The sequence below is a fragment of the Plectropomus leopardus genome, chromosome 12, assembly GCF_008729295.1.
Source record: "Plectropomus leopardus isolate mb chromosome 12, YSFRI_Pleo_2.0, whole genome shotgun sequence".
Taxonomy (NCBI): Eukaryota; Metazoa; Chordata; class Actinopteri; order Perciformes; family Serranidae; genus Plectropomus; species Plectropomus leopardus.
Window position 1 is genome coordinate 32,118,169 of NC_056474.1, and position 14,336 is coordinate 32,132,504.

At 37.6% G+C, this 14,336-nt stretch overlaps 1 protein-coding gene across 1 annotated transcript; it reads right to left on the reverse strand.

Annotated features, from left to right (window-relative positions):
• Positions 1 to 1,032: 1,032 nt before the first annotated feature.
• LOC121951974 lies at positions 1,033 to 13,736 on the reverse strand. Its single transcript, XM_042498474.1, has 7 exons — positions 13,564 to 13,736; positions 7,104 to 7,248; positions 6,683 to 6,778; positions 5,191 to 5,335; positions 4,768 to 4,913; positions 3,714 to 3,853; positions 1,033 to 1,723 (listed from the first exon to the last, which is right to left on the reverse strand). Exons 1-7 carry the CDS (start codon positions 13,685 to 13,687, stop codon positions 1,575 to 1,577), a joined length of 945 nt encoding a protein of 314 aa, XP_042354408.1. The 5' UTR covers positions 13,688 to 13,736; the 3' UTR covers positions 1,033 to 1,574.
• Positions 13,737 to 14,336: the final 600 nt, after the last annotated feature.

The window sequence follows — 14,336 nt, forward strand, 5'->3', positions numbered from 1 at the left end:
AGGATCCCGTGTCTCTTCCCTGTGGATGTTACTACTGCATGAGCTGTGTCCAAAGCTTCTGGGATCACAAACAAATCCACAGCTGTCCTCAGTGCTGACAGACCTGTCACCCTGATGAAATATAAGTACCATTCCTGCCATTAATTTGAGTTCAGAAGGCAGGACCTCCAGCTATGGTTCAGCTGTACAGCAGAGCATGTGATTCAACAAGTCAGATCCTGGAGAAGAACATAAGTCAGACCTGAGGGCTTCAGGACAGGGGTCACTGAGCTGGAGGGTAGAGCTGCTGAGCTGGAGCAGCTCTCACCCACAGTGGCTCACCTTCAATTTCTCCACTATTACCCCTCCTTTTTACAAAAGCACGGTCAGAGTTGAACGTTAAACCTAGTCTAACCTTAGGACCCGCCTTAATATTACAAATGCTTGTATTTCTCTGCGCACAAAATGCACTTGTCAGAATCAAGCTTTAAAAATTTTTATATATTAATATGATTTTCTACTTTCATTGAGATTTTTTTTAACCAGCATCAGTCCTAATTATAAATATCAAATATTCTTTAATTTTTGGAATTTTAATCCTTTAAATGCCAGGTTTGAAAAAATAAAATAAAAGAAAAATGTATGTTCGATACTTGCTAAGTAGATTTTGTTTTTATTATTATCACAGCCTAAGATATGTCAATGATTAGCAGCAACATTGATTTTTATATATTATTATTTTTTGTGAAAATGCACACAAAATCAAGCTTTAAAAAATATTAGACATTTATATGATTTTCTACTTTCATTGAGTTTGTTTTTTTAACCAGCAACAGTGCTAGTCATCAAATATAAGTCATTTTTAGATTTTTTTTCTTTTTTTTGATGATCGCGGCCAGGGATATGTCAGTGATTAGCAGAAACATTGAATGTGACAGTGCACCTTGAGAAAATAGCATGTAATTATTACAAATTGTGTACATCTCATACTGTACATATCAGACAAATACTGTTTTTGCAGTCTATTTTCATAAATTCTTACATCCGACAGCATTAGAAGTGAAAAGAATGCTTTAATTGGCAAATTAGAATGAATTCAACAAATATCCCAATAATTCAATCCAAATTATACTTTGTAAAAACAACATGTTGATAGTATGCAGTCTATTGCCACTGTATAGATACAAAACAAAAATGCCAAAATAAATGCAAAAAAAGCTTTAAAATAGCCATAAAAAAACCCACAATATTTAATCACATGCATGCATTCATACAAAAAGTAGTTTACATATAGACAGTATATTGGGAAGTAGTGGTAAACAGTTGTAGTAGGTTATTAGTATTTCAAAGAAAGTATTTCAGATGTGAAAGCACTATTACGGTGTCTTAACTGTAGTTTGAGAGAAAGGATGAGAAGTGGTTTTCCATTAGAACACTTTCTTTCCATTTCAAGCAAGTCAAACCTATCGGAAGAAATGCAGCTCTTCTCCATGTTGTCTGCAACTCTGTGACATATTTACCTTTGAATATTGCAGTTGATTGTGTTGAAATGGAAGAGTGGCCTAAGAGTTTAAAATCTGCGGTGTTCTTATTGTTTAAGTAAAGACCCTGAATTTTCTGCCATCAAGGGGTGACACCATCAGCCGCGCTGAGCCCGGGGAGAGGAGAGGCCGCCAGTAGTTTCTCCAGATGACAGTACAGATCCTCGAAATCAGCAGGACACACGCCAACACTAGCAGCACAACTGTTTGGAAACAAAAGAAAAGGGAAAATGCAACTGTGTTTTATTGGGTCAGCCAGCAGAAGTTAAGTGAATGTCCAGGTTTAAGGGAGTATGGAAAGGCAACACACTATGATTTTTATTGTAACGTTAAGAACCCCAATTCCAAAAAAAGTTGAGATGCAGTCTAAAACATAAATAAAACCAAATACAATGACGATTAATCACTAATCAATTAAATACAATACAAAGACAAGATATTTAATGTTGACACTGATAAACTTGAAAGTTTTTTTGTAAACATACACTCATTCTGAATGCGATGCCTGTAATATGTTCCAAAAAGGTTGTTTACCACTGTGTGACAACTTTAAGTTTTTGGGAACTGAGGACACTAACTGTTGAAGTTCTGAAAGTGAAATTCTTTTTCATTGTTACTTGATATATGATCTTAGTTGCTCAAAGAGTTTGGGGTCTCTGGTGTCATATTTTGTGATTCACACATGTTCAATAGGAGACAGATCTGGACTTCAGCAGGTCAGACTAGTAGCTGCACTCTTTTACTACCAAGTCGCGCTGTTGGAACACGTGCAGAATGTGTCTCACTGTCTCACTAGAATATGCAGGGACGTCCCTGGAAAAGATGTTGTATGAATGGCAGCACATGTTGCTCCAAAACCTGTGTGTACTTTTGAACATTCATGGTGCCTTCATAGATGTGCAAGTTACCCATGATGCAATGGGCACTACATGGTAGAGTCTGAACTGGCATTTGTAGATGCAGAGATTAACTATATTTACTGACAACAGTTTTCTTGAGTGTTCCAGAGCCCATGTGGTAATACCCTTTATACCTGCCTAGTATCCTGGATGTGTTGTGGAACCAATTTGGTGAAACACTGTTGAAAGGAGGTTCCAATCTGATGACCCCAAAGACGTGTTAGTCTTCACTGCTCTCTGGCCCCTATATTTAAGGAGGAGGAGGGGGTGGCAGAGCTTTCAGCCCGATCCGGTGGAGGTGGTATTTAGTCCCTTCAGACCTGTCACCCTGGGTCTGCCTCCCAGGTTTCTTTCTTTTATATCACGGCTCTCTGGCCTTTATATTTACATCATAATTCCTGATTAGTGCCACTGGGTTGTTCATTGAGTGCTTATCCTTTTCTGGAGCGCAAGTTTCTTGTGTTTTAGTTGAACTATACAGTCGTGTCTTTTTAATGCAATGCAGCCTGGGGGGGGTCAAAGGTCAAAGGCACTCAACATTGGTTTTCAGACTTCTGCAGAGACTTTTATCGATTCTTTGAATCTTTTGATGATATTATGGATTGTAGAAGGTGAAATCCTTGAATTTCTTTCTTTGTTTTTAAACTGTCGGTTCATTTGCCTGTGCAGTTTTTCGAAAAGTGGTGAACCTTTCACCATCCTTACTTGTGACTGTCACTAATTAACACATTTCCTTCTGGAATGTTTATGTTTGTTATTTTTTGAGCATTCCACAATACTTTTGTTGTCCTGTTCCCAACTTCTTTGGAACATATTGCAGGCATCAAATTTGGAATGACTGTACATTTAAAAAAACTAAACTTATCAGTTTGAACATTAAATATCTTGTCTTTGTACTGTATTCAATTTAAAACAAGTCAAAGGGATTTGCAAATCACTGCATTCTGCTTTCATGTGCATTTTAAACAATGTCCCAACTTTTTTTGAATAACATTTTTTTTCTTTTTCGTGATAGCATGATGTTTGAAAACAACTGTCCAGATGACCTCTTTTTTTAAAAAAAAAATCTGGAGTTTTTGATACAACTGTAGGCAAATTAAATTAACAGTGTCTGTGGATTTGGACTTAATATGTTTGTGCTGTCTGTTCTGTTCACCCTGGATTCATACACCGTAAATGTTAAATGAAAAGCAGACAATAATTTAGCTTGTCAGGCTGTGCTGTATAGATGTTAGCAGGGCTGTAGTCATAGCTGTGGTGATCCAGTTGCGGTTGCGGTTGTCTTCAAACTCACCCATGAATACAGAATTTGGAGTGGGATCATCTGGGTTAAAACGTCTGAGGACGTTTCCAACCAGAGCCACGATCACCACAGGGTACACTGTCAGGACGTACCGCACCCAACGGTCCAGCACCCAGTTCTCCAGGATGAACCTGCACACATAGGAAAGCAACCATGAACCAACTGTAAAATGTATCTGAGAGCAGTGATGATTTAACAGTGCTTCCATTAATTTAATCCCATGTTAATATGCTGATGGCTAAAAATTATACTGATAGTTTAAGTTCTACACTGAGATTTCCCTTAGCAGCTGCTGTCTTGACATTTATCAAGTGGCTTGCCAACAATTCGGTGTTAACACCTCAAACGTGATGCAATTAGGGTTGGTAAATAACATGTTTTTTATATTGCGACAATCAGTGGTCAACATTTCTGTCTTTACGAGGCTGTACCAAGTTGAGTTTCAAAGCTCAGCTTCTCAGTAAGGGGTCTCAATAATGCTCCAAAGTTAGGCTAAATTTTGACAATGGAAAAACAGCATGGTCATTTAAAAGTGATCCCTTGACCTCTGACCTCCAGATATCTGAATGAAAATGGGTTCTGTGGGTACCAATGAGTCACTGCTTTATAGAAATGCCCATTTTATGCTAGTCCCCTGCAGTTTTTTGCTCTAATGTGATTTAGTATCAAGACAATCTGGTAAGAATTGCTTCATTTTGTCAATATGGACTGCAAAACTGTTTTGAAATGCAAAATAATTGAATTTAAACATGAAAAAAAAATTATCACAATTAACCGCTGAAATTCTGCAATAAATTGGGATGAAAAAACAAAACAAAATATATATTTTAAAAATATAGAAATATTTTGAAAAAGTCTGAAGATCATACCTTCAGCAGCTTCTGCATTAAGCTTTGTTAATTTGATCTGTTAAGTGATGGATTCATTATTGAAGTACCGTCACAAGTTAATGTAATTATAATACTTGAATCAAATCTATCAATCTTCTATTAAAAAAAAAAAGAAAAGAAAAAACATATTTTTAACTGGTCCAATTGAAGCTTACCATGCCACCACCTCTGCAAACAGGATGCACAGAGAAGCTGTTGCTGCTGTGCTCTTGTCCACACCCCACATGTGGAGAACCAGTGAAAAGTTGATCAGAGAGGCAATGGAAGTCCATGTAGTGTAGAGAGCCAACCCGTTCTGAACCTGAAAAAAAGAAGCACAAAGATGACATCATTAACAGGGGACAGAGTGTGTTCTGAGAAATTGACCCATCACCAATATCAATGAACTAGATGCAACCATCTGCCCTCACTCACACCCTCACTCACACACTCACACTCACACTCACTCTCTCTCTCTCTCTCTCTCTCACACACACACACACACACACACACACACACACATACACACACACACACACACACACACACACACACACACACACACACACACACACACACACACACACAGTGTGCCATACCAGTATTCTGAGACAGGCCAGGTCTTTGCGATGGTATGACTTTAACCAGAGCCCATAGTAATCTGTTGCAAAGCAGCTGAGGAACAAAGCGCTGTAGTTGGTAATCACTATTAGGATTATCACAACCAGAGCCGCTAACATCAACCTGCAACACAGAGAGAGGGAAAGAGAGGAGCAGCAGTCTCAGAGTCAGTTGTTTCGTTACAGACGCACATTTCACAGATAACAAAGTAATTTCCTTAACATCTGAGGCCTTTATATGGTCAGTCAGAACATACTATCAGCTAAATTGCATTTTTATGGAGTGTCCTCAAGGCTCCGCTCTTCTTCCAGATTCTACTGATGTTTCAAAACTGAACTAAAAGCATTTGTTTGCTCTGCAGGTTATACTAACGTTTTCACCCCCAAAACTTATTTTGAATTAATAATGAGGCTAACAAACTAAATGTGTAATTACTCTCGACCTAATTACATTTTCAAATAAGAATAAAAAGAGCAACTAATTTGTTAGTTAATAGTTAATATTTTACAACTACTGTTAACTGCAATTTTTTTTTCTGCACAATATTTTTAATTTTTTAAAATTTTTTAATGGTTAAAAAAGCCATCACTGAGATCATACAGTGGTCTTGTAGCACACAAACTATAAAAGTACACCCACAATTCAACAACGGAGGACGGGTTTTAATTAACCTGCAAACTGAAATTGCACTATAAAATACAACTTATGGACATACATCAATTAAAATATAAATCCTTTTTTTATCACAAACCAAGTTTTTACACTTGTAGGAGGTGGTATTTCAAGTGATTTGAAAAAGCCATATTTGGCAAAGCTGCAATGGAAACACTTTTTGTCTTTCATAGGTCACATGATGCTATGGCTATGTGCTTGTCAGTAGGAACTGTCTCCCTCATGATGCAGCAGGAGCTACAAGTGGTGTTATTGCATCACATAACTCCTCAAAAATTAAACGATTCATCTGGAAGTCTTAAATCAACAATTCCTCTGTGAAATCATGGACTATCACCTCCCAGAAATCCCTCATACGTGGCCACTCTCACGTATAAGGGAGTCACCTTTCCATTGTGGCTCCATAACACGCCTATGTGGCCTTGGATTGGAATTAGTGACGGCCAGTGCGGTGGCCAAACAATGCTTAAGTTTTGCGCAAATCTGTAATGAAAACCCACAGAGAATGTTGTTCCCGAAACAAGGTCTCTGTTATTCTGGCTAACTGACAGACCACTTACTACAACTTTCACAGGGACTATTTCTTCTGTATGAGGTAGTCCACTATTTGAGTTGAACTGTTATTCTTATTATGGTTCTTGATACATATTAAAACTTTAGAATATGTTTTTAAATGTCATTCTATAATGATGGGAGCAAAAGAAATTTCTATTCACATCCAAAAGACATTTTTGCATGTAGACAGTTTTTTTTCTGTGCAATAAATGAAGTAGTGAATGGAAGTAGTAGCAGACATACTCTCTGTCCCACAGCAGCAACCAGATCATGTTCAGCAGCATGTTGGACAGCCAGCAAAAATAGAAGCTGTAGGGCAGCAGACACTGAGCCCAGGATCTATTCACAGGGAGAGAAATATCAGTTTCATCTGCATGTTGCTCTCACCAATGTATCCAATCAGACAGGTTCAATCTGCACGAAAAAAAAAAAATATTTTTTTAATTTAACCAGAAAAAACAAGGAAAGACTAATGATGTTAATATATGCTATAAGTAAACCATATAAACATGATAATTGAAAGAGCAACTAAGAATCAGAAGATAAAGTCCTTTTGCAGAAGATTCCACAGATACATGGAGCTGCATACATAAAGGCTCTTTCCCAAACTACGTATGAACCCTAGGTATAGATAATAAGAATAAGTAGAGTGAAGTTAGCTTACCCTCGGAATACATATGTGGTGAGGTATATGACCATGAGAGTGAGCCAGGTGTAGATGACACCCCAGATAGAAAAGGTCCAGCCGGCCGGAGTGATGTCTGTCTCGTAGCGGCCTGACACATTACCTGTAGAGGAATGGAAAGGACCTGGAAAACAGCAGAGATGATCAGTGTTCCAGCTGGATGGGCTCAAAGTCAGGGCTCTGAGCGACCAGTCAGGTTCCTCTGCACCAGACTTGAACCATTTCCTTTAGAAGCTGGCTTTCTGCAAGAGGGCACTGTCATGTTGAAACAGGAAGGGGCCATGCTACATCTTGTTTCAAGGTTGTAGAAACAGTCTGGTCTAAACAATTATTGCATGCTTGGAAAGAGGTGTCATTTCTTATCTCGCAAAAACATTGAACTGCTAAACTGTGTTTCCGACTTAAGTAAGTAATCAGATCCTTTACTGAAGCAAAGTACAGGTTCATTAATCTTAAGATCCCCCATTACAAATAAAAGAGCTTAATTCAAAATACTACTTAGACCATTACTACTACTACTACTACTACTACTACTACTACTATTACGACTTACTACTATGCAAGCAGCATTTTACAGATTTAGCTGGTCTAAGACAGTTTTTACTTCACTGTCAATTTGAGACCTTGACAAATTGATTTCTTCAGTTGATATAAAAAAATCATGGAAAGAAGATAGTAAGCAACTTAACAAGAAATTGTCAAAAAATTAGCAAGACATTTGTAGAAAAATGTCAAGAAAATTACCCCCAAAAAAGGCAACAAAAAAAGAAAACTGAAAAAAAAAACAAGAAAATGCTTTATATATATATTCTTTTTTTTCTGTAACATAATTTTTAAAATTCAATTATAAGATATATAAATATCATCTTCTGTACCTTTTTCCATTAAAAAAAGAATAATATCCCACCCCAACTAATTTTCAGGTCATTCTATTGTCAATTTTGATTTCAATTTAAAATTTTTTTTTTTTTTCCTTTTGCAGGATATTTCTCAACAAGATGCTTATTGCCTTTTCCCCGTGGTTTTACAAGCAATCACACCAGTTTTCCTCAGGTTTCAGAGGTTTAAATGCTTGTGAATGCAGCACGCAAAAACTGATGACGTTCTGGGTTGGGGTGTGACTTTTTTTTTCTTTTTCATCTTGACCCTCCTTGAAGCTATAAATGTTTTTCCTTATCTATCAATCACCCTCCCTCCACCATAAATCACATTTTTTTTTAATTCACACCAAATGTATGTAGTATTAGAGTCAATGCATCAGAACAGTTATTACTTATCACCAAAACAAACATCTCATTTCTTAAGCAACATGCAAATCCTCCTAAAAATTACATGCTAAAGGACTGTTGGAAACTTTCAAACCTGCTAGTGGGATTTAGGGTCCAGAGGTTACTTAAAATAAATATGAAATACTACCATTTAAAGTTGTATGTCCCTCACCTAAACCAAAATGCGTTACTGGTTTTGCACCACCCACTCCCCCCTCACAGATTTGGTTGAACAAAGACGAGAGAAAAGCAAACAGTACATAAAATGAGGACAACAGAAACGTCAGATCAGTCAGACCACCGTGTTAGGGTTACTCACTCTGTATCTTCATATGTAACAGGTACGACTAAAGATAACAACAGGAATAAATTAAAGCTGCAAGCAGCGATGAACAGGCCCTCGCACCTCTACGCATGTCGTGGCTACTTGATGGACTGACGGGACCATGTCTCTCTGAGAAAGGGCAACACTGCACACAGCAGTAAATTAGCGTGTCCTCCAAGCACTGGTGGACCTGGATACTTGTGAAATTTCTTTTGAAGAGGTGTGTGTGAGAAAGAGGCACAGCTGCAGATGCGACAGGTGTGAAAAAGGGAGCCAGCCAGCCTGTGTGATTGAGCCTTGGCTGTATGTGCTCAATTCTGCTGCTCTGTAGTGCATGTGATTTACAGTGCTAAGAGTAGTGTCAACAATGGACTAAGAGTTTGCCTATCAGCGCATTTGGGAAAAAAAAATATGTGCAGAAGCTAAATTTGCTCTATTATGTCTGTAAAAGGCTCAAACCAGGTGATGATAAAGGTATATTGACAAATCAGTTGGGCTCTAGCAGAAATGGCAAAAATTTGGCCAAAAATCAAAAGAAAATTAAAATTGGTGGACTCTCTGTTGGGTTTAGGGCATGGCTCCAGGAGGCTTTTTTGTAGGTCTTGGGCTTTTTCACAAGCGTCTTAAGTTTCGTAGTTCTAGGTTAAACGATTGCAGGGGCTGCTTCGTTGAAAATTAGTAGTTGGCGCTACAGAGCACATTTTGGCACATCACAGCAAAAAAAAAAAATCAAATAACACATCATAGGACTATTGATGTGTATGCCACATTTTGTGAGTTTTTAAGCATCTTTAGCCACACAACACAACCTCCTGTTTTATGGCAAAGATCACCACAGAACAGCGTCAGCGTTTGCTGAAATCAAAAACGGCTCGCAATTTAACACCAACTTTAGGAAATACTGGTGTCCAGATTTGAAGTCGATCAGATGAAATCCGGAGGACAAGTGTTTAAAGAAACAGACAGTAAAATTACAAAAAAAAAAAAAGAAAATTCAAATTAAAATGCGGCACTTCCTGTTAGGTTTAGGGCATGGACCTACAAAAAAGCTCTCAGTTAAATGGTCTGCGGGGGCTGCTTTGTTGAAATTTTCTAGGGGGGGCTCCAGAGTCATTTTTGCACATCAGTGCAAAAAGATCATATCAGATATCAAAATTTAGGACTTGTGATGCCTGTGCCACTTTTGGTGAGTATTGGTGCATGCCTTGGCCCTCAAAAAGTGCTTCCTGTTTTATGGCGAATAGTGCATAACTATGGCGAAAGCGTTTGATGAAAAGTTTTTTTTCTGTGCATCATGACACACAATCTAGGGTCGCCCACATCTGAAGGTGAGATTTACAAATTTTGAAGTCAGTCTGTTGAAATCTGTAGGACTATTGTTTCAAATTCCAACACCATGAAATCACAAAAAAATGACATTTCAATTCAAAATGACAGACTTTTTTTTTACACCTATACACGACACTTATAAAATATCAAAAAATTCACCAGTCCACAAAAGCGTTCAAAGTTTCATGAGTTTTCGAGTATGATAAAGCCCTCAAAAAAGCGATTCATTGGCAAAATAATAATAATAAGAATAAAAAGCGGACCACTTACAGTCGGGTCCTCGCACTGGTCAGTGCTCGGGCCCTAATAAGAAGAAGAAAAAACGGACCAATTTCAATATGGTCCTCGCACCCTTCCGTGCTCTGGCCCTAACAAGTTTGCCACATTTCCATATTTACGCAACGGAAAACATTACAGAGTTTTCCGCCCACAAGTGACTTTTGTTGTTAGCCTGATATCACAGTGATTGGGCCTATATGAGGACATTTTCCGTTTCAGAGTTGAAAACGCTACAATAGAATAATAAATAAAGCCCATTAAGATATTACAAAAAACCCAACAAAAACCATAAAACCATTATGAAGGTTCAGATAATCAGTCTGCCATTCATTGTCTATGGAGTGGCTTAGGACTTTATACCCTATGACATCACAGATTTGAGACTTCCTTCTCTGGTTTCAGACTTTGACAAGGAGAGAAGCTCATGCTCACTAGTACTGATGGAACTTCCTTTAATCGCAGAAATAACATACTGAAGTTCTTTATTCTTGTGGTGTCCGCCCCTTCATGGGAAAGAAAAGGAGAAAAAAACAGACTCTGATTCTGAAATCTGTACTTGACTTTTGGTGACTCTTCTCAAATCGCAGTGCTCTTTCTTTCTGAAATACTGGCTAAAATTCACTCTTTGGGGATCGAACACTAATTAAATAGGGAGAGAGGTTGTTACCTCTTACAAATACCTGGGTATTTTGATTGATGATTCCCTTACTTTTAAACCACATGTACCTGGTAAAAAGAAAAAGGAGAAAAAAGCTAAGGCTAAAACTGAGTTTTTATTTTCCAAACAAGTCGTGTTTTTCTTTTAATGTAAAAAAAAGCCTCTTGTTGCTGCAGCTATTTTTTCCTGTTTGACTATGGTCATCTTTTGTACCTGCACACCTCTGCTCAGTGTCTCCATATGGTTGATACAGCTCACCAGGTTCAGTACAAACTGTAAAGCCACTGGAGTTGTACTCTCGGGTAGGATGGCCTGCTCTGGCGACACCTAGGCTCTTCCATTGGTACACCTTTTTTTAAAAGGCAATTCTTGGTCTGCTCCCACACTACCACTGTGCTTTTATCACACAGAAAAGAAGCAGACAGTATTCACTGCGTTCTCAGGACCTCTAAATGCTCTCTGTCCAAAATGCCCGCACAGAAATTGTGAAAAGGGCTTCGGGGTATTCTTTTTCATCTAAAATAAAAATACTCACAGATGTTGATATCATTTTTAGCCTGCCTGGTTGAACAACCAACAACTCTCCCATGAAAAAGAGATTCTTAAATCTCAAAGGGATCAACCTGGTTAAATAAAAATAAAATGATAAAAGAAAAGGCATAAAAGAATTCCCTCTTTGGTGAAACTAACAACTCCAAGACATGTAACTGTTGGAAGAGGTCACAGGCCAAAAGGATTAGGAACGACTAGTAGAACAAAGTAGTATATTTAAAATTTTAACGATACCCATCCCTAGGAAGAGCTCATTTAATCTTCAACAATTCTTGTGCTTGATAGGTTTATCATATATATTTTAATGTTAAATTTCATTCAAAAAAGTTGCAGGTTGAGCTGTCAGGTGATTATCAGCAGTCCATACGGACTGCTGTCTTGCATCGGTAGGATGTGGTAGAAAAAATAATCAAGTTCTAAAAATGTTCCTCCTCATTCGCTCTCTCAGAATCTTTGGCTACAATCCTTACTGGATAAAACATATGTGGCAATGTCAGTATCAAAAATGCATAATGCCAAACAAAAAACCATCTGTGCCTGCGCTTTTGTGCACAATGGGCCAACCAATTTGGGTTTTTCAGGGCCGGTACCAAAACTAATTGTAAGTATTTAATGAGACCAATAACCAATATTGGAAACAGATTATTTCTGTCAATACTCAGAATCTGGAATATAACAAACTCCAACACAAAACTTTGTTTTTAAATGCTTTTAGCAAATGTTGATCAAAACTGAAACTTTCAACATCACATACAACAAGTTCATAGCAACCGCTCTTATAAAGTTCAGTGAAAATTTAAATATAAATAAATAAATAAAAATATCTCTCTGAGGTTCTAAAAAGGAAAAGTTCCTCCCATGCTGACACTTTCTGACATAGCAGATGGCCTTGGTGTTGGTTGACTGTAATAAAAAACACTTTTTTAAATTAATTAATTTTAATAACGCTGATAGAGAATGTCAAATATCGGCTCTCCGATAATCGGCCAGGCCAATATTCTGTTTTGCATTAAAATTATTATTGTTATTTTTACTTTTCATTAAGTGTGACTTTTTTCCTTTTTAATTTTTTTTTTTAAATCATTTCTTTATTTTCTTCTTTAGGTGCTGCCAGGGGTAATAGAAGGAGTATTATTGTGTGTTAATGTGTTTGTTGTTTATTCTCCATGTTAAAAATATGAAAAGTTGATATAAAAAAAAAAGAAATAATACAAATCTATTTCTCTGCACCCATCAAAGTAGATGGTACAAATACAAAGCCTTTCATTATTAACCATTGCAAAAAAAGGAAGAGAAAAAAAGCACAGAAAATGCCAACACTTGAGGCAGCGGGGGAGCTTTGGATGTTTATGCCACACCCTGCTGCTGGATGGATGCCCTCATTTCTTTTTATAAAAGTTCTTCCAGCCCTCCAGGAGCACCAGCGTCTGCCAGGATCCCACCAACACCCTCCTGAAAAACTTTCCTACTGTTTCTTTAATAAAAGTCGTTCTAATATAAAACTATTCCGTAATTTCTTTTCTTATATAGTCATTTTATTACTCTGAGCAACATAAACTAAATTCCATCCAATTATTTGTTGGTCGGGATTTAGATGCAACGCCTACCACCAACTTTTTTTCCTCTCTGAGAGGTTATTTCGGGTTAAGCGACCGTTAATCGCTAGCTCGAAGAATTTAAGTGTTTTCCTATCTTGTTTTCATATAGTCTTTCACAACTTCAACGTGTTAACTGCATGTTAGCGTTACACAAACACGGTCAAGGGTCATGGAAAAAAACGTCTCATTGCTTTGTGTAACAACAGCAGCGCCATAATGAGTTCCCAGCAACACACCATTAACTGGAGTCCCCCTCCCAGTAGAAAACAGTTTCGTAACCAGTTTGGAACCAAAATTACAAAACGAAAAGACGAAAACATGTCCACACATTATACTACATTGAACGCTGCCATGTGAATGAGTGTGTCGGAGGGATTTCAGAAAACTTCACTTAAACTGTACAATATTGAAGCGTTTTACTGTGACTCACCTCTGCCCGCTCCTGCCAACGCGTTAACGATTAAAACGGCGACAAAGACCACCGTACACACGATGATAACTACAATTCGTGGTAAACTGTTGTCCTTCATGTTTGCAGCTGCTCTGTAGACCATACTGTGGACCGCTGCAGTTAGCTGTCACTGACCGTCAGGGCGGAGGAACACACACACGCACGTTGTCCAAGTGATGCCTTCACGTGCGCTGTGAAACCGCCCACAGCCCTGGAGCAGACTGCTGGAGAGACTGACTCAGCGTTAATTTTCGTGAGACTGCATACATTTTTGATGCAGAAACGATCCTAACTCGACCCAATCACAATAAAATTGCTTTTTCTTATTGTCAGCGCTCAATGTGAGGTTTGAGTTTAGGTAAATGTGAGATGCATTGAAGGCGTAACGACGCCCTCTACAGGGAAATAGTGCCACCACACTGCTGCTACTAACAAAACAGCCCAAAGCTGTGGAGGATATTTTTGGCAATAATTTAACTTAAAAGTCCAAATAGAAAATTAAAAGAGATCAAATTAAAAAAAAGAAATATATATATATATATATATAGAAAGAAATATATATAATTTATAATTTAAAATTTAAAATGTGAAGTAGTGTTAAATTGGGACACTTTTTGGACATTTGCGTTCTGGAACAATTTACAATTAATTTTTCCACTTGTCTGAGCTCCAAACATGATATCACTTTATAAATATCAACCCCTTTACTACAACATGCAAAAAAAAAAAAAAAAAGAATTATAAAACACAGA